The sequence below is a fragment of the Podarcis filfolensis genome, assembly GCF_964270895.1.
Source record: "Podarcis filfolensis genome assembly, chromosome: W".
Taxonomy (NCBI): Eukaryota; Metazoa; Chordata; class Lepidosauria; order Squamata; family Lacertidae; genus Podarcis; species Podarcis filfolensis.
The window spans coordinates 19,151,683-19,177,165 of record NC_139619.1 but is presented as its reverse complement, the minus strand read 5'-3'; the positions used below and the strand labels follow the sequence as shown (position 1 = coordinate 19,177,165).

Here is a 25,483-nt window from a genome sequence, read left to right as displayed (position 1 = left end):
TGCAATGAATCATGTCCTTTTAATATCTATGAGCTTTGCACGAGTTTGGGGGTCGTTGGAAAATTTGATGATTCTGACCATTTTCCTAATTCGCCTTCTTAGGGCTTTACATTCCTTGTCAAACCAAGGTGATTCAGAGAAGAGGCGTTGGTGGATATATATTTTTTTGAGTTTTGTAATAATACTTTTTGTAATTTTGATTCTTCTTTTTCAAATCCTATTACTTTATCCTGGTTGAATATTTGTGCAATTTGGTGATATTGTAACCATGTGGTACAGTATTGGCTCACCTCATCGTATGGTCTTAGTTTTAATTGGCCCTGTTCTTCCTTTAGGAGCTGCTGGTATGTTGCCATTCTTCCTATAGTATTTTTCTTTTTAACCGATATTACTTCTCGCGGTGAGACCCACCATGGGGTTTTTGGTTCTAACAACCTTCTATGTCTCACCCAGACCTTGTATAATGCATTTCTAATTACGTGGCTTAGAAATTCTTTATGGACTGCCACTTTGTTATAAATTATATAGGCATGCCAACCATTAATCAGCAGTCTTATCTCTCGAACATTACTTGATGTATGTGCTTCAGCTTCATTCCAATCGTATGTTTCCAATTATAATTCCGAGCTGAAGCTAACCAGCACGCGCTAATTGGAATCGGCGTCAGGAAGATCTGACTTCACCGAGGGCTCGTGCCAAGTGTTCGGCACCCCCATCTCTCGGATCAGGGGGTGCATTGTGAGCACCGCTGGCAAGGCAGCGCCCCCCGTCTCCTGGGGGGGTAGGAAGACTGCATACTTCCCATAGCAGCCCCTTAATTACCTTGTATGGGTCAGAGAGATGTTATTGTCGGCCATCTTCCAACGCGCCACCTTGTGGCCCCCTCCTTCAGAGGCTTTTACAGCTCGCTGGCTCTCCTTAGCTTGGCGCACGCGTGCTTGATTCATTGGGGGACGTTGCAGGGATACAGTATTGGTGTGCCTGTGTGTAGTGTGGAAGTGGTGAGCAGTGTGTCTGTAGCGGTCTTTTGTGTTGTGTTGGAGCTTGCTGCCTCCTCAATTGGGGGTGTTTTTCGTGTGTGTTGCGGCAGTGTTTGGGAGGAGAATGTGTGGGGGTCCCAGAGCTGGGAATGCAAGCAATTTACAGCTGATTCCCCCCCATATATTCTTTCCACTGAAACAATTGCCTGTCTGGTCTCCTGGCCCCTGTTTTCCCCTCCCTCGCCTCTTTCTCCTCTGGGGCTTAGCCGGGTCCAGTGTAGCAGGTGACCCCTGCTCTGTTGACCCCAGCTTTCTTATTTGTTCATTGAGCGGCAGCGGTTTAAATAAATAGCCCTGTTCAGGGAAGTTTTTAATGTGTGATTTTACTGTACTTTTGGTTTCTGTAGAAGCCGCCCAGAGTGGCTGGGGAAACCCAGCCAGATGGGCGGGGTACAAATAATAAATTATTATTATTATTAATAATAAAAAAAATAAAAAATAAACAAAAAGTGTGTCGCTGCAGGTTACAAATTCCCCTCTCCTCCCTACTATTGCCTCCCCCCCTCCCGTGATTTCTGCTTGTTTGAAAATTTTACCCCCCTGTGGCGATCACACAGGGTCCCCGGACATTTGACAGACTATTGATCCCTGTGCCACCACTGTGATTGCTTCCCCGCTGCCACCAACCCGTTTCTCTCGGGTACACACAGAGTTCAGACAGTTGTTAACATTAAATCAAATAAGCAAGTTTGTTTTATAAGCATTAGCAAGGTTATGGTTTCAGATAATTTTTCTTGTCAGTTTCTTAATCTTAGTTTCTTTACCGACCTATACCTTCCTAATAACTTCTAGCTGATTCTCCCAACTGTCTATCTGACTCCTCCTAACAGTTCCTCTCACTCTCTCACATCAAAACTAGACCAACCCACAGACTTATCCTCCCTCTTCCTTCTCCAACTCCCAACTGACTTCCCAACAACTCCAACTCTAACTCCTCCCCTTGGGTTCCCACTGGCCAATCACTTCACACTCATTTAACCCTTTCCTTATGACCCACCTAGGAGGGCAAACACTACATACCTCCCCCCTTAAGAAGACTGACTCAGGAGGGATAACTTAACCTAGTTACTCTCCTGATCAATCAGCATTACATATCTAATGCAAATAAACATTTACTAACCTGTTATTACACCCTTCACATCCCACATAACATTGGTACATCAATTACTTTGTTCTAGTAAAATATACATTTATACACAAAACCTGTTACATATTAGTTATTGAGTTAACTACAGAAAAATTATAACTGTGCACTGGTTAACTTTCAACCGCAGGTCTTCTTTATAAGGCATCTGCAACGGTGTTCAGGGACCCTTTCACATTTTTAATTGTAAAATTAAAGTCTTGCTGCAATAGGGCCCACCTCATCAACTTACTGTTATTCTTCCTTGTTCTCAGCCACAGCAAGGGTGAATGGTCAGTACATAAGATAAAAGTTCGGCCCCAGATGTACGGCTTCAGTTTCTGTAATGCCCACACGATGGCAAGGCATTCCTTCTCGATGGTCGAAAAATGTCTTTCCCTTGGAAGTAAATTCTTGCTTATGAAGGTGATGGGATGCAGGTCGTCCTTCTATCCCTGTTGGCACAGCACAGCCCCGATCCCGGCATTGGATGCAGCGGTGAAGACGGTGAACTCACGATCATAATTAGGAGCAACAAGGACTGGATCTGATGTCAAGGCGCTTTTTAAGGCATCAAAGGCCTGCTGACACGCTGCTGTCCATTTGACCTTATCTGGCTCCTTCTTCCGAGTTAGGTCAGATAAAGGCGCTGCTAACTCACTAAATTTGGGAATAAATTTTCAATAATAACTGGCTAGTCCTAGGAAAGCTCTGACTTTCTTCTTGGAGGTAGGGGTAGGCCAGTTTGAAATGGCTTCTACCTTTGTCTCTAAAAGTTTCATCACTCCTCCTCCCACCATGTGTCCCAGGTATTGAATAGTCGAGCCCCCTATCTGGCATTTGCTAGCTTTGATGGTTAAACCCGCCTCTTTAATTCGCTGTAGCACTATCCCTAAGTGCTCTTTGTGTTTATCCCAAGTTGGACTGTACACAGCAATATCGTCTAAATAAGCAACTGTGAACTCTCTTAATCCGTTCAGGATTTTGTCCACCAGTCGCTGTAAAGTGGCTGGCGCATTCTTTAAGCCAAAGGGCATTACTTTAAACTCAAACAGCCCTAAGGGACTTCTGAACGCAGTTTTCTCCTGGTCCTTAGGGTCCATTTTTACTTGATAGTACCCCTTTGTTAAGTCTAGGCAGGTGATGTAATGACACTGGCCTATAGCTTCGATCAGGTCATCTAAACGCGGCATTGGATATGCATCTGCTTTAGTGACATGGTTCAGCTTCCTATAATCCAGGCAAAATCTGATAGATCCACCAGGTTTGTCTAATAACACTATGGGTGCTGCCCAGGGGCTTTCCGAAGGGGTTATGATCCCTGCCTTCAATATCTCCCTGTAAGCTTGTGGGATTACTAACTGCCTTCTGATTTCGTTCCCCCCTCTGGATGGTATGGCAAGGACTTCTCTATATAATAGTCCATTGCTTAGACAGAATCGCTCAGGACTTTCAGGGATTAAAGGCACGTCAGATTTGGCTGCCTCAAAACAATTAACTAAATCAGCATCTTCTTTCTGTTCTTGGGCAAAACTATGTTTTTGGTTTTTATAAAAGGAACCAGCAGGGCTTCATTTCTCCCTTCAGCTCTGTCTCCTTTGGCAACAGTAGTATTCCCCTCAGCATCGGGTGACTGTTGACCCCCCTTGGAGCGAGTAACTACAAAAGAACTCTGTACATGCTCTAAGAAATCCCATCTGATCAGCACAGCAGTGGGAATCTCCTCAGAAATAGCAACCTGCCACTTTCCTGACCAATCTTGGAACTTAACATGGATTTCTGCAACTGGTAATACCTCAGGGTGTTTTGAAATTCCTTTTAATCGCATAACTTTTCCTGGAATTATTTTGGTGGGACAGATTATCTCTGGGTGGACAATAGTGACTTGCGAACCTGTATCTTTTAACCCTAGAAATCTCCTCCCTTCAATCCAAATAATTTCCCCAGCATTTTTCAAAAGAAGATTGTCTTGTTTTATAGCATAGCAATGTGCCACTTTAGCCTCCACCGCTTCAGCAGGCTTTGGCCTATCCTGACTAGCTTGGCTCTCCTCAGCTGCTTTGATACAATATGTTTTTTTCAGAGGGCTAATATTGACAGACTTTTCCCCTCCAGCTCTACAATTAAAACTTTTGTGGCCAAATTTTCCACATCCCCAGCATTTCAGTTCTTAGGAATTTGTATAATTTGTTTTCCACCCTTTCTCCTCAGTGAGACTGGTGTTTGCTTGGGCTTTGTCATTTTGCCCTTTTGACAATGGCCTATTTCCCTTGTCTGTCTCTGAAGATGGGTTTCCCTTTGCCTGTTGGAATCTATTTTTGGTAGTCCCCCACACTTTCCTGCCAAAACTTGGTTCATCAAACCTATGGTCCCTTATTGTAGCACCCTGCTTGTGGTTAACGCTTAGCTGGAATGAAATATTCAACGCAGCAATAGAGAAATTAAAATAATAATTTATTTGTCAGACAAATAAATGATAGGCACAGTGGTATATGGTTACCAAAGCTCTGCCTATCCTCCAGCCCTGATGGCCAGCACTTATATTTCCTCAACCCAGCCCCCTTGCTCCTCCTTTGGCTGCCTCTGTCCAATCAGCCTGGTTGAAATTCCTATTGGCTGTTTGCTAGAACCAATCATAAAAGATACACCCATTTCCTATTACCTTTTATGGGAGACAAAGAGCTATATTTCCTTCTATCCATAAATGGCAAACAAGCAGCCATATATCTTACATTTGCCTCCACAAGGCACCTTAATTACCAGATCACCTTTTCCCCCTTTTCCCCTCCATTCCAAAACAGATGGCTAAAACAGATGGCTCATGGTCTTACATTTTGTCTAAACAGAGATCTTGGGTTCACATTCTCACACACCATCAATGAAATAAGAATCTAACATAAGAATCTAACATTTCTTACTTTCTAAATCCTTTGCATAATTACATTTAAGCCAACAAATCTCATACATTAACATAGATAGCTTTTTAGAAGAAAAGGCCTTTGCAAAGTAAAACTCTTCAGTTTACACCCTCCTTTCCCGGCCAGCTGCTTTTCCCATTAGCTCTTGCCCTTTAACCTTAGGAAAATGTGGCTAAAGTCTGATGGGAGGCACATGGTATTATTTTCTGTTAAACAATAAAACTTACTATTTACCAACTCTTAATTAGTGTTTTTGCAGCTTGATTGTATTCTGTAATATGTAGGGTCAGTATAACCTTTGCTCCCAGCCTGTAATTCCCTTTTACAACTTTGAGAATTTTGGCTCCTGCTATAAATCGGGGGGGGGGGGCTGTTTAGGAAGATAAACATCTGCCAAAGTACTTAGCCAGCTGCTTTTCTGCCTAGCATAAAACATTTGCAAATCTTTAAGCTCATTTTAAAATACAGGCCTTGATCAGATGCCTCATTATTTCATTTATTTGGTCAGCTAAGTTAGTGGCTTCTTGAACCGATTGAGGGTGTCTTTCTTTTATAAGATATTTTAATTGGCCGTTTATCGTTTCATAAAATTGTTCCAGAGCAAACACTTCTCCGATTTTTAGAACAGGGTCTGCCCTCTCCTGTTCTAACCATTTTGTGAGGTAGTTTGAAATTTTAGCCCCAAGCTGAGCGTATGTTTCCTCCCTCACTTTAGCCACACTTCTAAATTTCTTTCTCAGTTGTTCTGAGGTAATCCCAAACCTGGTGTATATTAGTTGCTTAAACATATCAAAATTTTTGGATTGGTCCTCTGACATTTGAGCATAAATTTCAGCTAATGCACCACTCATTTTGGCTCTAAGTATCTTCATCTTATCTTCATCTTTCACTTGAAAATCTTGACAAGCTCTTTCAAATGATATAATAAAAGCCTCAGGGCTATCTTTTTCCTTAAACTCAGGAAAACGCTTTAAATCTACCTTCACTTGAGTTTGACTACTGGTATTATTACTATTATTTTGATTCTCCATAGCTGCTAATACCAGTTTCCTCATCTTCAGCTGAAATTGCATTCTTTCACTCTCACTTTCCCTCTCATGTTCAGCCCTAATTCTTTCGCTCTCACTTTCCTTCTCAGCTCTAATTCTTTCACTCTCCTGCTCAGCCCTAATTCTTTTGCTCGCACTTTCAGCTTTAATTCTTTCTATTTCTTGTGCAGATCTAATCTTTTCTAATTCCAATTTATATTCTTGTTCTAACTTCCACTTTACAAATTCTTCAGAGAATTTTGGATCTCCTGCCTCAGGTTGAATATTAGTTACATTTTCTAAACTCTGCTCTTCCCTCTGAGGATTTCCATTCTCCTCTCCTTCAGAACTTTCATAAGTTGTTTCCCTCACAGGGTTTCTTATCTTTTTGTGTGGCATAATGTGTGAGTGAGAATTGTCAGTAAATTAACAAAATAAGAGAAATTTCCTCTCAGTACTGTTCCCTCTGGCTAGGCTTCTCTCAAGACTCTGGTCCCAAAGTTCTGCTATGAGTTTTCTCTCTAACCCTTCAAGCTTTACTTCCTCCGACCACAAGCCTAAAACCTCTGCCAGAACAGATTTTGAGCTCTCTTTCTCCTTGTTATTTTGGCTTTGCGGCTTATCTTGGGTATTTTACAACTACACACTCGGGCTAGGTAATTACTTCACAGATTTACCCTTCCCCCTCCAGGTGTATTGTTTTCCCCAACACAGGTGTATCTATCTGATCCTGCCTCAATCCTATTGATTTGGATCCCGCAGCTGCCGTCGCTTTTGTGATGCCTAGGTGCAGCAATCTAAATATCCCACCACAGGGTATTGATTGGATCCCACTGGCATATAGATGCTATCCCAACACTTGCATACCACTTTTGTGGTGGCGGGTATTGTTCTTATCCCACCGCTGCCGACACTTTTGTGGCGATCACACAGGGTCCCCAGATGTTTGACGGTCTATTGATCCCTGTGCCACCACTGTGATTGCTTCCCTGCTGCCACCAACCCGTTTCTCTCGGGTACACACGGAATCCAGACAGTTGTTAACATTAAATCAAATAAGCAAGTTTATTTTATAAGCATTAATAAGGTTATGGTTTCAGATAATTTTTCTTGTCTTTTTTTAATATAATATTTATTACTTTTAAACCTTACAAAAAGGAGAAAAGAAAAAAAGAAAAAAAGAAAGAAAAAACAATACAGTACAATATATAAACAATACACAACACAACATTAACACATTAAACAAAACGAGAGCAAAAACAATTCAAAAAACACACATCATACCATCTCAATACCCTCTCTTTCATTCCCTTGTTTCATCGACCTCCTCTCACCTCCCTTTTTGTATTCCATTTCTATTATTTGAGCAAATCCTTTCCATCTTCCTCTATTTTCTGTCATATGGTTATCTTAACATATTTTAACCTTATTTTCCATTAATACTATAGTACTTATTTATGCTTAATTCCTTATAACATTTCTACTAAAGCCGTATAATTCCATTCCAACATTTTTCTAACACTCATTAATTTTACATTTTTTCCATATATAGACTTTAAACTTTTTCCAATATTCTTCCACCGTCTCTTCTCCCTGGTCTCGGATTCTGCCAGTTATTTCCATCAATTCCATATAGTCCATCAACCTGGTGATCTTCTGTCCGAGGCTCTTAACTCTTTTCCAAGTCCCTTCTGCGAGTCTTCTTCATATTTATACATGCACTTTACTTTGTCTTCTCCTGATCTTGTTCTTATTTTCCTTCCTTTGATGCTGAAGAGTAGATCTCGGGGAAATTCCCACCTAGCAATGTTTTTATTCAGCCAAATCTCCATAGTTAAAACTAAGATTCAAAAGATATTTCAGGACGTATTTCAAAGTTCCTCCAAATCTGGCGGTCCCCACAACTCCAGTCTCCTCCTGACCCAAGTCCAGGTCCCAAAGGTCAGTAAGTCCCTGCATGAAGGGATCTATCCAACTTTCCTTCTCCAGTCCAAGCGGGGCTCCAATCCTCAAAATCTGACTTTCTCTAAATTCAATCATAAAGAGCATCAACTTACAGTCATCAAATTGCATCTGTAAGGCTGGGGCTCTCTCCCTCTCCACTTGTGCTACTTTAGGTTCAACAGCAACAACTTTCTCCCCCGCCTTCTCCACAATTTGCTATGTCAAAGTAGATTCCTGTATCGATTCCCGAATAGTTTCTGTATTAATATTCACTTTTTGTCCCAAATTAGTCACTTTTTGTTCCAAGTTATCAATTTTTATGGTCATCACATCCGTCTTCTTATGGAGCTGTTCCAGTGAATCATTTATCTTACACAATGCAACCACTAAGGCTTCTTCTGTCAACATTCTTAACGCTCCAAGGTCAATCCCAGATTCTCACAGTTTTTTATCTTGCAGCTGGAAATTCCCCCAGCTCAGCTCATGTAGCAATTTCAAAGGCTTCCTCTAGGGGGAAACAATTTCTATTTGTATCAATCCTTTTAAGCACAGTTCAAGCAATAAAGTTAGTTTCAATTTTCAGTTACTTTTACTCCTTTTTAAATGCAGAAGGAGACAATGGAAACAATGTATTTCTCTTATTTAACTAGCTGTCAACAAACGATCTATTCACAGTCAATGAGCATTTCCAAAACGTCAGTCTTACTAGCAGCCCGTTTCCAGGTTCAGAGCGGTGGTAATTTGACTTTCTTCACTCTCTCCTGCAGGCTTACACGATCCAAAGTTTCCCCCCTCTTCTTCTGCTTCCAAGGGGGGTTTGATGATTTTAGCCGATGGAAGTTTAATCCTTTATGGAAGGCTTTCCAAGACTTTAGCTTGCAGCCTCTTTGCTTCAGTCTATTTACAAAAGGGGAAGGCGGACTTCCTGTTTGAAACCTCCCCGTTTCGGTGCCAAATTAAGACGTTTAAAAATCCAATTTTCCGTTCTACTCACGGGTACTTGTTTTAAGATCAAATTGTCCACAGGAAAAAGTCAGCGCTCTCCGGCAACAGCAATGCGGCTTCACTCCGTGAAAAAAGCAGTCGATTCAAAGCACCGCGCCACTCACCCCACGAGTTTCCCCACGAGTAGGGGAGGCGCAAAAGGTGCCAGCCGAATCCCACATTCACAGGCTTCTCCCGCCTGTGATTTTTTGTGGGTCCCCGCCTTCGCCGTGGCAGCCAGACCCTAATTTCCACGAAGCAAATTCCTCCCGATCAGAGGAATTCAGCCATTACCGGAGGCGCTAACCCGGAAGTTCTAGATAATTTTTCTTGTCAGTTTCTTAATCTTAGTTTCTTTACCGACCTATACCTTCCTAATAACTTCTAACTGATTAGCCCCACGTAGAGCGCGTTGCAGTAGTCCAAGCGGGAGATTACTAGAGCATGCACCACTCTGGCGAGACAGTCCGCGGGCAGGTAGGGTCATAGCCTGCGTACCAGGTGGAGTTGGTAGACAGCTGCCCTGGACACAGAGTTAACCTGCGCCTCCATGGACAGCTGTGAGTCCAAAATGACTCCCAGGCTGCGCACCTGGTCCTTCAGGAGCACAGTTACCCCATTCAGGACCAGGGAATCCCCTACACCCACCCGCTCCCTGTCCCCCCAAAACAGTACTTCTGTCTTGTCAGGATTCAACATCAATCTGTTAGCCGCCATCCATCCTCCAACCGCCTCCAGGCACTCACACAGGACCTTCACCGCCTTCACTGGTTCTGATTTAAAGAAGAGGTAGAACTGGAAGTCATCTGCATACTGATGAACACCCAGCCCAAACCCCCTGATGATCTCTCCCAACGGCTTGATATAGATATAGATGATATAGATATAGATGATATAGATGATATAGATGATATAGATGATATAGATATAAAACTGTGCCATTAAGAAAAAAACCTATGCCACCTGGTGGATTTAAAAGCTTAAGAGATCCAGCACTTAGCCAATACTCGTGATGCACAGGGCTTCTTTAAAGCCGCAAAGACCATCTATGGGCCAATAAACTATGGTATAAGCTAAGGTTACCAGATTTTTTTCAATGAATCCGGGGACACTTTTCATCTTCAGTCAGAATGATAGTTTGATAGGAAGTTTGCCTTTTTCACTAAGATAATACATTAAAATATTAAAAGGGGGGTGGCGTTTGCCCTCCTAGGTGGGTCATAAGGAATTGGTTAAATGAGTGTGAAGTGATTGGCCAGTGGGAACCCAAGGGGAGGAGTTAGAGTTAGAGTTGGAGTTGTTGGGAAGTCAGTTGGGAGTTGGAGAAGGAAGAGGGAGGATAAGTCTGTGGGTTGGTCTAGTTTTGATGTGAGAGAGTGAGAGGAACTGTTAGGAGGAGTCAGATAGACAGTTGGGAGAATCAGTTAGAAGTTATTAGGAAGGTATAGGTCGGTAAAGAAACTAAGATTAAGAAACTAATTTATTATTTGTACCCCGCCCATCTAGCTGGGTTTCCCCAGCCACTCTGGGTGGCTTCCATAGAAACCAAAAAACACTAAAATATCATACATTAAAAACTTCCCTGAACAGGGCTGCCTTAAGATGTCTTCTGAATGTCAGGTAGTTGTTTATCATTTTGACATCTGATGGGAGGGCATTCCACAGGGCGGGCGCCACTACCGAGAAGGCCCTCTGCCTGGTTCCCTGTAGCTTTGCTTCTCGCAATGAGGGAACCGCCAGAAGGCCCTCGGTGCTGGACCTCAGCGTCCGGGCAGAACGATGGGGGTGGAGACGCTCCTTCAGGTATACTGGGCCGAGGCCGTTTAGGACTTTAAAAATCAACACCATCACTTTGAATTGTGCTCGGAAACGTACTGGGAGCCAATGAAGGTCTTTCACGACCGGTGTTATGTGGTCTCGGCGGCCGCCCCCAGTCACCAGTCTAGCTGCCGCATTCTGGATTAGTTGTGGTTTCCAAGTCACCTTCAAGACAGTCCGCGGGCAGGTAGGGTCATAGCCTGCGTACCAGGTGGAGCTGGTAGACAGCTGCCCTGGACACAGAGTTAACCTGCACCTCTATGGACAGCTGTGAGTCCAAAATGACTCCCAGGCTGCGCACCTGGTCCTTCAGGGGCACAGTTACCCTATTCAGGACCAGGGAATCCCCTACACCCGCCCTCTCCCTGTCCCCCCAAAACAGTACTTCTGTCTTGTCAGGATTCAACATCAATCTGTTAGCCGCCATCCATCCTCCAACCGCCTCCAGGCACTCACACAGGACCTTCACCGCCTTCACTGGTTCTGATCTGAAAGAGAGTTAGAGCTGGGTATCATCCACATACTGATGAACACCCAGCCCAATCCCCCTGATGATCTCTCCCAGCAGCTTCATATAGATGTTAAAAAGCATGGCGGAGAGGACGGAACCCTGAGGCACCCCACAAGTGAGGGCCCAAGGGTCTGAACACTCATCCCCCACCACCACTTTCTGAACATGGCCCAGGAGGAAGGAGTGAAACCACTGTATAACAGTGCCCCCAGCTCCCAACCCCTCTAGACGGTCCAGAAGGATGTTATGGTCGATTGTATCAAAGGCCGCTGAGAGATCCAGCAGAACTAGGAAACAACTCTCACCTTTGTCCCTAGCTTGCCGGAGATCATCGACCATGATGAGGCCTGAACCCCGATTGGAAGGGATCCAAATGGTCCGCATCCTCCAGGCGTGCCTGGAGTTGTTCAGCAACCACACGCTCAATCACCTTGCCCAAGAATGGAAGATTTGAGACTGGGTGATAGTTGGCCATGCTGGCCGGGTCTAAAGATGATTTTTTAAGAAGCGGTTTAATGACCGCCTCTTTCAGCGGATCTGGGAATGTTCCCTCACAGAGGGAAGCATTCACCACCCTGCAGAGCCCATCGCCCAGCCCTTCCCGGCTTGCTTTTATTAGCCAGGATGGGCAAGGATCAAGGAGACAGGTGGTTGGTTTCACGCGTCCAAGCAGCCTGTCCACATCCTCGGGGGTAACGGATTGAAATTGATTCCATGCAACTTGACCAGACAGGGCTCTAGCACTCTCCTGCCCCAGCCCTGCTCCCACGGTGGTGTCTAGCTCCTTCCAAATATGAGTGATTTTTTCTGCAAAAAACTTTGCAAAATCGTTGCAGGAGATCTTGGGGTCTTTATAAGGCCCCGGTGGTAAAGGTGGTTCCATTAAATTGCGAACCACCTGAAAAAGTCTCCTGCTACTTTTTTCTGCAGATGCAATAGAGGCGGTCAGTAGAGGCTATCACCGCTGGGTAGGCTCGATGTTGAGCTCTAACCCGTCTCCGGTCAGATTCGGAGTGAGTTTTCTGCCACCGACGCTCTAGCCGTCTCAGCGATTGTTTCATCGCCCTCAGCTCCGAATAAAACCATGGGGCTGTCCGGGCTCCATGCAATCGGAGAGGGCGCTTCGGAGCCAGACAGTCGATAGCCCTGGTTAACTCCGCATTCCAGCGGGCCACCAGGGAATCAGCTGAAAGGCCATCAACATGGGATAAAGCATCCCCTGCCACTCTCTGGAAACCATTTGGATCCATTAAGTGGCGGGGGCGGACCATCCAAATTGGTCCCACCTCCCTGCAGAGGGGAAGGGTCGCAGAGAAGACATACCTTCGTAGTAAATAATATACAAGAGAAGACAGTATGTAAACAACTTAAAGCAGGTGTATATCTGAAAGAATAAAGGTGAGACAATAACTAGTCTATTCGCACATACATAGTTAATGCCCCCATTCCCACTAATACAAAGAATCTCTATAGAAACTTACCTGTCCCTATCTGCATGTTTCCATCAGGAGGAGCATAAAAGAGGACAATGTCCTTCAGTTTGTTAAACCTCCTTAGGAAACATGGGTAGGGCTCACAAATTTAAAGACGTGGCAGTGGAAAGTCCACAAACACAGCTGCATGTAATTTCATGAATCCTGCGAACTTTAATGTTGAATTTAATTCATGTGGAACTAGTGTATTGTCAAGGACGTAGCTGGATCAAATGCCTGGGAAGAGTCTGACTCTGGGGATGAAAGAATGCTGTTACAGAGGGAACCAGAGTCTGACTCTGGAGATGAGGGAATGCAGTCACAGAGCGAGTGTGGGTTTTTGAACTGAAGAGCGAGATTTCTGGAGCAAAAGTGAGAGGGTGTTTTTCATGGTCATCTTGCTGGAAGGGGAAGCCAAGCGGTGGGTAACTCCCCTCCTTGTTAATGGACATCAGGGCTTGTCAGAGCTGGACTCTTTCCTGAAACTAATGGATACAATGTTCCAGGACCCCCAGCGGGAGGCAGCCGCTTCCCGACAATTACTGAGCTTAAAGCAGGGGAGTAAAACAGTGGTGCAATACACAATGGAATTTAATATGTTGGCTCAACAGCTAGGATGGGGGAAGAAGGCCCTCACAGCGTTGTATCGGGCTAGGTTGAACAGGGAGTTACTGGATGAGCTAGCCAGAATGCTCCCCTCTCTTCCTTGGAGGGTTTGGTGCAGACGTCACTGCAACTGGATCAACACACGATTGAACACAGAACAGAGAAGAGGGGGCTGGGCAGGCAGGCATTAAAGATGGCCGACATTCCTGACATTCCTGTATGAAGGCTTGGCAGTACGCCAAGGGAGAACACGGAGGGGGAGGAAGTGATGCAGCTTGACTCAGTGGGCGACAGGTCTCAGATAGCTCCAGCAGAAAGAGAAAGGAGGAGGAGAGACTGTGCTTCATCTGTGGAAAAGCAAATCACATCGTGAGGCAATACCCTAGCAAAGGAGCAGTGGGTTCGCTTTCAGGGGTAAGCGTGGGGGAGAGGCCTGACCTGAATGAGAAGTCAGTGGGAAATGAAAGGTCCCAGTCCCACTAGGAGGCCCAGGACTGGGAGTAAGGTAATCTGAAAGGCCTCACCAAGGTCCAGTGATTCCAGGACTCACCTTGCTTGCTGTGCTACAGTTTCCAGATGGAGGCCGGACACAGTTAAGAGCCCTCATAGATTCAGGGGCTTCTACAGTTTTTGTGGATCAGGACTTTGTGAAGGAATATGGCCTGCCCACACAGAGACTAGCAGCTCCACTTGAGGTGCAAACCATAGATGTGAGGCCTCTCGTATCAGGGAGAGTTTCACATGCAACTGTACCACTGATTTTGGAACTGCCTGGCCACAAGGAACAAATCACATTCCACATCACAAAATTAACCACCTACCCTCTTGTGTTGGGGATGACGTGGTTATCCAATCCAGTGATAGTGTGGAGGCAGCAGTCCATAACTTTTGCCTCAGCTTATTGCCACCTTCATTGCCTAGGTACTGAGGGCCCAATAGTGGCAGCTGCTAGGGGGGTGGAAGTATTGGGATCCCTAACAGGAGAGGAAGAGCTGTTACCGCTGCAATTCAAGGACACCCCCCCATGCTGCCTCTACAGCTGCCTCTTGGTGAATAGGAGACACTGCTAGTCTCCTTCCACCCTAAGGAAGAAATGGTGGGGGCTACCCTCTAAGGTCTTTTTGGCTCTGCACTTTGATTACCACTTCAACCATTGAGTATGGTTGATTTGATCCCCACCCCCGTGTTCCCAATGTAGTGTTAATGTATGTTTATGCATGCAGAGAAAAAGGGCAAGAAAGGGTTACTTTTGGAGTGCTGTATAATGTGGGTGTGTTTGTCTGCACCTGTAGCTAGTTAAACATGTGAAAATGAGTCAGCAATCGTGATAATGACTCAGCACAATCTACAGTATAAATGCTGCTGTGTTTATGGCAAGTTTGCCCTTGACTGGAGTTTAGTCTATATGGTGTATGTATGTACATACATAGATCTGCATTACTGCCAGTAAAGCAACTGACTCTTCTTAGAAGTGTTTGGCATTTCACTGGTCTTTTGCACACTCCGCTGACATTGGGGTGGGCGCTCTGCACATCTTCACTGACCCCTTTTTTCCCTGGCAAGGAGGGGCACCATTTTGTGGTTTTCCTCAGGTGCCAAAATGTCATGAGTCAGCCCTTACAAAAAGGCTGCTGAAATTTAAATTATTGGCAGTATTGACAAGTTGTTCCCATTGGGAGATGCTGACGGTGCTTTCTTAGGAAAGAATAGCAGCAAGCTTTGCATCCAGCCTGACTTTGCATTTCTCGGGTGTGCCTCTTTTCTTCCACAGGGTTCCGCAACTTTAATGTTGATGACCAAATGTCAATCATTCAGTACTCCTGGATGGGCCTGATGATTTTTGCAATGGGATGGAGATCATTCACCAATGTGAACTCTCAGATGCTGTACTTCGCTCCAGACTTGGTCTTCAATGAGTAAGTGCTATGAGACAATGAGAAAAACTTTTCTCTAGCCACTTTCATCAAGTCATGTATAATTTCATGCTCCAACAAATGAGTCAATCAACTTATTGTATATAGCCAAAGGCATTTACAGTGTGCAACAGGGGATTAAAACAAGGCTGAAATCACACAACATGACTTATGAAAGTTAAAACATAAAAATTTACAGCACGAGGTTTTAAAATTAGGAAGCATTAACATTTCTAGAACGGAGCTTGTTAGCTGCCGGAACAAACTTGGCTACCAGATGTGTAATCTGGAGAGGTTTATCAGCTAGGAGCTCGACTGTCACCTTCTGGGAGGATTGGCCTGAGAGACAGTCAAGAATAGATGATAAAAAAAATAATATCTGGGCACTGAATATAGGAGGCAAATCAGCAAATACTGTATGATATCCTTGACCTGATTGCATCCATAAATGCATTTGCTTTCCATATAGGGGAATTCCCAGGTATCTCCCCCTCCAAATACTCTGAGGGCATCTGTTGGAACCTTAGTTCAACAAGTGCCCTACGCAGTTGTGGGAAAGTCTGTGTCTCAAGGTCATGGTGTCTTGAATGGTTGATCTTAATTTGTTTTTTTTTAAAAAATAAATTTTTATTAGAGTTTTACAAGAGAAAAGAGTAAAGATTTACAGAATAAAAAAAGAAAAACCACAGATAAAAATAGACAATACAAAAAAGAAAGCGCACAAGACACACTAAAAACAGCTAATTAAGAAAAAAAAAGAAATTAAAAAAAAATAAAACAAATCCATTTTTCTCAAGATCCTCAGAGTCATATGCTTGTATCCTTGACCTCCTCACACCTCCCCCCTTTTGTGTTCCCATTTACATACTTAATTCAGCAAATTCTTACCCTTTTTTCAAATATCTTAACTTTGTGTCATAACATATTATACCCCAATATTTTCAACCATTTATCAATACATTTTTTACATAATCTTATTAGCTTTTGTCACTAGTTACCACTTATTACCAATCCAAGCATAATTTTAACATTCATTAATTTTACAGTATTTCCAAAGATAGTCTTTAAATTTCTTCCAGTCTTCTTCCACCAACTCTTCTCCCAGGTCTCGGATTCTGCCAGTCATTTCCGCCAGTTCCATATAGTCCATCAGCTTCATCTGCCACTCTTCCAGGGTGGGTAGCTCTTGTGTCTTCCAATACTTTGTGATGAGAATTCTTGCTGCTGTTGTTGCATACATAAAGAAAGTTCTGTCCTTCTTTGACACCAATTGGCCGACCATGCCCAAGAGAAAGGCCTCTGGCTTCTTAAGGAATGTATATTTAAATACTTTTTTCATTTCGTTATAAATCATCTCCCAGAAAGCCTTAATCTTTGGGCACGTCCACCAAAGGTGAAAGAATGTTCCTTCATTTTCTTTACACTTCCAACATTTATTATCGGGCAAATGATAGATTTTTGCAAGCTTGACTGGTGTCATGTACCACCTGTATATCATTTTCATAATATTCTCTCTTAGGGCATTACATGCCGTAAATTTCATACCTGTGGTCCACAACTGTTCCCAGTCAGCAAACATAATGTTATGACCAACATCTTGTGCCCATTTAATCATAGCAGATTTAACTGTTTCATCCTGCGTGTTCCATTTTAGCAGCAAGTTATACATTCTTGAAAGTATCTTAGTTTTGGGTTCTAACAATTCAGTTTCCAATTTTGATTTTTCCACCTGGAAACCTATTTTTTTATCCAAATTATAGGCCTCTCTTATTTGAAAATAATGCAGCCAATCTCGCACCTTGTCTTTTAATTTCTCAAAACTCTGCAATTTCAATTTATCTCCTTCTTGTTCCAATATTTCCCAATATTTCGGCCATTTGGCCTCCATATTGGACTTTTTCAGTGCCTTTGCTTCCATTGGTGACAGCCACCTTGGGGTTTTATTCTCCAGTAAGTCTTTATATCTTAACCAAACATTAAACAATGCTTTCCTGACAATATGGTTTTTGAATGCTTTATGAGCTTTAACCTTGTCGTACCACAAATATGCATGCCATCCAAAAACGTTATTGAAACCTTCTAAGTCCAAAATGTCTGTGTTCTCAAGAAGTAGCCATTCTTTCAGCCAACAAAATGCGGCCGATTCATAATAAAGTTTCAGGTCTGGCAGGGCAAATCCACCTCTTTCTTTAGCATCAGTTAGTATTTTAAATTTTATTCTGGGCTTCTTGCCCTGCCAGACAAATCTAGAAATGTCTCTCTGCCACTTCTTGAAACAGTCCATTTTGTCCAAAATTTGCAGAGATTGAAACAAAAATAACATCTTTGGCAATACATTCATCTTAATAGCCGCAATTCTACCCAACAAGGAAAGCTTCAGGTTTGACCATATCTCTAAATCTTTCTTCACTTCCAACCAACATTTCTCATAGTTATCTTTAAATAAATTTAGGTTCTTAGCAGTCATGTTAACCCCCAAATATTTAACTTTCTTTACTATTGTTAGGCCTGTCTCCTTCTGAAACCTTTCTTTCTCAATAGGTGTTAAGTTTTTCTCAAGAACTTTGGTTTTTGACTTGTTCAACTTAAAACCAGCCACCTGACCAAATTCTTGAATCAATTCCAAAACCCTTTTCGAACTAGATTCTGGCTCCTGTAATGTTAAAACTAGGTCATCTGCAAAAGCTTTCAATTTGTATTGCTTGGCTCCGACCTGAATACCTTTGATCAAACGGTCCCTTCTAATCATGTTCAATAGTACCTCCAGGACTGAAATAAAGAGCAATGGGGAGATTGGGCAGCCTTGTCGTGTACCTTTCTCTATCTTAAATCCCTCTGTCACCACATTGTTAACAATTAGTTTAGCCTTTTGTTCTGAGTAAATTGCACTTATACCATTCTCAAACCCTTGGCCCACCCCCATCCCCTGAAGATTTTTCTTCATAAAACACCAAGAAATGTTGTCGAAGGCTTTCTCCGCATCTATAAAGATTAAAACTGCTTTAGTGTTTATGTTCACTTGTAGCTTCTCCAAAATGTTAATTATATTCCTCGTATTGTCCGACAAGTGTCTACCCGGGAGAAAGCCAGCTTGGTCCTTATGGATCTCTTCCAATAATACTTTTTTTAACCTATTAGCCAAAATATCAGCAAATATTTTGTAATCCACATTAAGCAGGGATATGGGGCGGTAGTTCTTAAGTTGCGTCTTTTCAGACTCAGTTTTCGGTATAAGTGTAATATAGGCTTCCTGCCACGACTCCGGCGCCTTTTTCCCCTCTAAGATCTCATTGCAGACCTCCTTTAGTGGCCGAATTAACCAATCTTTCAAAACTCTATAATATTTGGAGGTTAAACCATCTGGTCCTGGAGATTTACCCAATTGCATATTCTGAATGGCACCCTCCACTTCCTGTTCTGTAATTTTATCACTCAACATTGTCTTTTTTTCTTGAGAGATTTTTTGTAGTCCATTTTTCCTCAGGAATTGGTCTAGCTCAGCCTCTTTCTGTGGCCCTTGTGTATATAGTTGTTTAAAATATCTCTGGAAACAGTTTCTAATTTCCAATGGATTCTGTATGATCTTTCCATTTACCTCCAAATTTGTGATAGTATTTAGTTTCTGTCTTTTCTTCATCTGCCATGCTAGCAGTTTCCCACATTTGTTAGCCGATTCAAATGACTTTTGTCTCATCTGCTTAATTTTCCATTCCACTTCCTGATTTATCATTTTCATATATTGTACTTGATATAACTTGATTTCTCTCAGAATCTCTTGCAATTTTGGTTTCACTCTTAGTTTCTTCTCTCCCTCTTTTATTTTCCCCAAAATTTTATCTTTTTTCTCATTTTGAGTTCTTTTCTTTATTGCATTCTATTGGATCATAAACCCTCTCATGACCGCTTTGCTTGCGTCCCAGATTGTTCTTTTTTCAACCGTAGTATTCAAATTTATCTCAAAATAGTCTCTCAAAGTTTTTTGGGCCTTCTTGATAACCTCTTGATCTCTGAATAAGGTGTCATTCATCCTCCATCTGAAGGAACCTGGTTGATCTTAATTTGGGGGTACCAAGTAGAGTAACGGGCAGCTATAATCAGTCAAATCTTCTTCTTTCTTTAAGAATAATTTTTTATTAACCGACCAATCACATCAAATCAAACCAAATTACATAAATTCCAAATTACACAGCCGAATTTTAAATTTTTGTTGGGGTACCCATATTTCAAGTTCCGAAGGGGATCCAATCAACTTCTTGCTTCTTACTGCTGTTTTAATGTCCACAAATCTAACCTTATGATGTTCACAATACTATCCAGTCCTTTCTTATTGTTTTTCCACATCTCTTGTTGTTATTTTCATATATTTTTCCTTTCTCTTTGTGACCTCTGATAGTCTCCACAAGCTGGTTAGAACAGTTTGTAATCCTGCGTGAATATTCTTTTTTTTTTATCCAGTAGCCATATCCAGACGTTTTCCATATAACATCACTTCCATACATCAAAACAGTCTTACCGTCATTAATCTTCACCAATCTGCCTCCTTACTCAAAACCTCTGAGGAGATTCACCAGGAATGCAGTCTGAAAACAGGTCCGTTCCTCCTCCCGGCTATAAATCCTTTGGCAAGATGGCGACTCTGAATTAATTGCTGCGCCATTCCAAAAGCTCTTATTGCTTCTCGATCTCCATAAAGCATACTTTTGGTTAAAGTTTATCTCCACACAGACCTTAATCATCCTGCTTGGGTCAGTTCAACCGACGATTCTAATGAGGAGGGGTTCTTGTAAATCACATAGAAGGAAAGTAAAAAAGGTCCCGTCCCCCATTCAGTCCCGTTGTCAACATACCCAGCCTTTGGTGTATCTTCATCGTAAAATATTCCTGTTTCTCCAACCCGTCGTCTTCTTTCGCAGAGGTCACTTAAATTAGCAGACTTCACTCCCCTTCATCACTTGAAATATGTGCATTTGCTTCTTTTGTAATTAATTATTCCAAATTGCTGCAGCTAGTGCGCGATCAGAGACAGCGTCCAGGAGAGCCGAGGTCCACACGGGGGCATTCTGCCTAGGGCCCTCACCCCCTTCTTTCGAATTAGGGGGAGATTTATGGGCACAGCAGGCAAGGGCAGTGTTCCCCATTTCCTTGGGGCAACAAGGGAGGCTGCCTACTCCCATAACAGCCTCTTAATTACCCCGTGTGGGTCGGAGAGATGGTATTGTCGGCCATCATCCAATGCGCCCCTAGTGGCCCCCCATAATCAGTCAAATCTTTATTATGGTCATAGACCAGCATAAGTAGGATGGAGAACAATCATTTAAAATCTAAATCGTTTTGGAAAGCTAAGATTATTAAAACAGAAGGTATGTATAAAAGACTATAAGAAGCTAAAAGAATAAAAAAGAAGGGTTAGGAGCATTAAACAGATGTGGATGAGCATGAAAGGTTAGTCTATAAAAGGCTATGGCTATCAATTTACAAAACACTCTGATATGAGTGTTCATTAAATCTAGTTTGTGGCACAGGTCATCATCCAACGAATTTTGAACGCTGCTATGCAGAACCTGGCAACGTTTAATGTTGTAGCAGGGTTGGTATCTGAAAGCAGCAGGGAGGTATAGAATTGTCCTGTGCGAGATCATGCCCCAGTAGAAGTCACCGTTAAAATAGGAGAAGGAACACAAACCACCCCATCATGGTCCTTCAGTCCCATCCTAACTACAAACAAACAAATTAGAGAGAGTCTCACAAAAACTCTCCAAAACTACTTCAGGGAAAACGATGTAGACAATATAACAACTCCTCTCCTAAGGGACGCAATGAAAGCGGTCACCAAACTTCCGGAGGCGGCGCGACCGGTAATGGCTGCCTTCTCCGAGTAAGGAGAAGGGAGCTCCGCTGTAAACGGGTCGTCCGCTACGGCGAAGCGGAGACCCATTCAGGAAAACCACAGGTGGCAGAAGCCTGTGGTCTCGGGACCCGGCGGGCGCCAGAAGCAGCCCCCAAAACGTTGAAGGGACCCCGTAAGGGGCTCCGGATCGCGGAGGGGGTAGCGGCGCTGTGGGTCGTTGCGCAAACAGCGAAGTGAAGCCGCATTGCTGTTGCCGGTCAGCGCTGTCCTTTCTTCCTGCAACTTTTCTGAACTTTGGAAACTACAACCCGTGAGTAAATTTGGACATTGAAAACTTTCTGAAACTTTTGTCAACTTTCTGAAACTTTTTGAGAACTTTATGAAACTTTTAAAACTTTTTTTAAAAGTTGAAATCTGGCTGAAAACGGAGTGAGGATAAGCAGGAAGCCCATCTCCCGCTATACTGAACTTTAAGCAAAGAGCAGGAGGAGTGGAGACAAAAAGTTATGCGTTAACTAAATGCTGGCACCCTGTTAAAGCAGTTTTCTGAGTGAAAGACTTTGAGCTATTGACTTTTGCTGGTCATATTCGGGGTGCACTGATATCCTTCTTCTGTGGCACCAGTGGATTATAAAATAAATAAGAATCTCTGGTGCTGGAGCTGCCTGGATGAGCACCAGTTTGCAACTTTGGATACATTGAATTCAGGTTTTGAAACATTCTGAGTTGGAACTGGATACTTTGAAACTGTTGCAGTCAAGGCACTGTAAGAAACACTGTTTTGCTTTAAGTTTTACTCTGCTAAAAATAATACATTGTGGAGGCGATAGACATGGATTTAAATTTATAAGTTTAACTTGGATTTGATCTTTTCCCTGAAGACGCATTAAGCTCCCTCTAGAGGATTTTGGACTTACAGCAGTGACTTTGTTTTACTTTCCCTTTCCCGGCCTCTGTTTGACTATTGCATCTGGGACTCTGCTTTCTCATGGGAACAACTTGGATTGACCTTGGATTACAGATAACTTTGGAATGAGTGGCGCAAGGAGAAGAGGAAGGACTAAACAAACAACTCTAACTTTATCTGCAGCCTCACAGCGTAGATCTTCTGTGCCGGCCTTGCCTTCCACTTTGCCTCCAGACATAGAGGCGGCCTCCCTAATACAGGCAGGGGAGGGAGAGACAGAGGAGCTGCACCTGGGAGATATGGCTTCAGGGACAAGTAGCTCTGTCTTGGAGAAAATTTTGGAGAAACTGGAGGCTCTGGACAAGAAGGCTGATTTGCATACAGCTAAAATTGAACAGAACACAGAAAGCTTGAATAAGCTGACTGGACAAGTTGCACAGAATGCCCAGTCTATTGGAGAATTAAAGGAGGCTGTAGGTGAAAATCGTAAACTGGCTGAAGATACTAGTCAAAGATTGGAAGAACTTGAGAAAGAAGTAAGACCACTCAGCAAACAAGTTGGAGAACATCAGATTTACTTTTTGATGACAGAACTGCGAAACAGGGAGACCAACTTGAGGATACGGTCAATACCAGAGGTGGAAGAAGATAATTTTATTGAATTTCTAACTAAGGAATTTGCCAAGTTTTGGAAGTTAGAGGAAAAAGACTTTAAAATTGTATCTGCTTTCAGGCTTGGCAGAGTCAGAAGGACAGAGAAGCCCAGAGATTGTTTGATAACACTGAGATCAAAGGAGGAAAGGGACAAGATTTTGGGCCTGCACTACGAAAAGTCACTAGACATTTTGGGCAAGAGAATTGAAATCTACAAGGACATTCCTAAGCAGTTGCTGGACCTTAGATCTAACTACACGGAAGTGGCAAGACTGTTGAGAAGCAACGCAATTATCTTCAGGTGGGAGTTTCCACAAGGATTATCCTTTACCTACAGAGGGAGAAAGATCAAAATCAAAACAGTGGAAGATAGAGACAAGTTTTTGGGAGCACACGGAGAAGACCTCCACAAAGGACTTGGATTGCCAGCGCCAGAACTTCCAGGGGAGCCCGCCCCCTCGGATCCTCAAGGACCGGAGAACAAGGTACCACCCCAGAAAGAATAACCAGACCTATCCAGGATGTCTCTGCAGCTTTTGAGTTGGAACATAAATGGCTGTAACAGTCCCGAAAAAAGGTCTAAAATTTTTCATATTTTAAAAAAGGAACAATTGGACATTATATGCTTACAAGAAACACATGTGATTAGGCTCCATAGAAAGGTGTTAATAAATAAAAGGCTTGGTCAAGAATTTATATCATCGGATACAGTTAAAAAGAGAGGTGTAGTGATCTATGCAAAAGAGAGCCTTTCACCAAAATTTCTCTTTAAAGATGAAAGTGGAAGAATCCTCGCAATAGAAGTACAGTATCAAGGAGAAAAAATTTTGATATTAGGAATTTATGCTCCAAATGAAGGAAAATCGGATTTTTATAAGAAGTTGCACGAGATCATGCTGGATTATCTGGATTACAACAACGTCATCATGATGGGGGACATGAACGGGGTCGTATCAACAAATATGGATAAGTCACAGAACCAGAACATTACTAAAGAGGGAAGACTACCTAAGACCTTTTTTGAAATGACTGACAATATGGACTGGGTTGACATCTGGAGAGTTAGAAACCCCCTGGGAAGAGAAGGAACATTCTTTTCTGAAGCTCAACTGACTTGGACACGAATCGACCAAATATGGATAACTAGAAGTCTGGCACCTAAGGTGAGGAAGGTGGAAATCTGCCCCAAAACATGCTCCGACCATAACGCCTTGAGAATGGATATGACATTGATCCCAATCGGCTCCTTTAGATGGAAGATGAATGATGGCCTGTTTAGAGATCAAAGAATTGTAAAGAAGGCCCAAAAAACCTTAAAGGACTATTTTGAGATTAATTTGAACACTACGGTGGAAAAAAGAACTATCTGGGATGCAAGTAAAGCTGTGATGAGAGGGTTCTTGATTCAACAGAATTCCTTAAAGAAAAGACTGCAAAATGAAAAGAAAGATAAAATTCTGGAAAGTATCAAAGAGTTGGAGAAGAAGTTAAGATCTAACCCGAAGTCCCAACCGATTCTGAGAGAAATCAAACTTTATCAGGCGCAATATTCCAAGCTGATAAATCAGGAAATAGAATGGAAGATTAAAACAATGAAACAAAAAACTTTTGAATCGGCAAATAAATGTGGGAAACTGCTAGCTTGGCAGTTGAAAAGGAGACAAAGATTAAATACAGTAACAAACTTAGAGGTTGAAGGAAGGAACATTCAGAACCCGGGAGAGATTAGAAAGTGCTTCCAGAGGTATTTTAAAAAGTTATATACTCAAGGGCCACAAGATGAAATAGAGATTACACAATTTTTGGAGAGAAATGGATTAGCAAAGCTGTCAGAAGAAAATAGAACAATTTTAAATGGCAAAATAACACGACAAGAGATTGAACAGGCCATCCTGAGTCTGAAACAGGGCAAATCACCAGGGCCAGATGGACTGACCTCTAACTACTATAAGACATTGAAGGATTATTTGATACAACCTTTGTTGGAGGTCAGTAATGAAATAATGGAGGGGAAGAAGGCGCCTGAATCGTGGAAAGAAGCATTTATCACATTGATTCCAAAGTCAGAAACTGAAAAGACACAACTTAAGAATTACCGTCCCATCTCCCTTTTAAATGTGGATTACAAAATATTTGCAGATGTTTTGGCACGAAGATTTAAGAAAGTTTTAAGTGAGATAATCCATAAAGACCAGGCAGGCTTTCTCCCGGGCAGACATATGTTTACCAACACAAGGAACATCATAGACATATTGGAACTTTTACAAACAAACATAAACACTAAAGCAGTTTTAATTTTTATAGATGCGGAGAAAGCCTTTGACAACATTTCTTGGAAATTTATGAAGGGGAATTTAAAAGAAATGGGAGTGGGACGGGGGTTTGAGAACGGGATTGAGGCAATATATTCAGAACAAAAGGCTAAACTGATAGTTAACAATGTGGTTACAGAAGAGTTTAAAATTGAAAAAGGTACACGACAAGGCTGCCCGATTTCCCCATTACTGTTTATTTCGGTTCTGGAAGTGCTCCTGAATATGATTAGGGGGGACCGGTTGGTGGAAGGGATTCAGGTCGGAGCGAAACAATATAAACTTAAAGCTTTTGCAGATGACCTAGTTCTGACATTACAGGAGCCGGAGTCTAGTTTGAAAAGAGTACTACAACTGATTCAAAACTTTGGTCGAGTGGCAGGATTTAAGTTAAATAAGCAAAAA

General features: G+C 42.6%; 1 protein-coding gene across 1 annotated transcript in view; it reads left to right on the top strand.

The window, feature by feature from the left end:
- Positions 1-25,483, top strand: part of LOC310753827 (androgen receptor-like) — a 409,607-nt gene that overhangs the window by 311,123 nt on the left and 73,001 nt on the right. Inside the window, exon 5 of the mRNA XM_083595177.1 lies at positions 15,216-15,360. Coding sequence (XP_083451303.1) covers positions 15,216-15,360 — 145 coding nt within the window. The remainder of the gene's footprint in view (positions 1-15,215; positions 15,361-25,483) is intronic.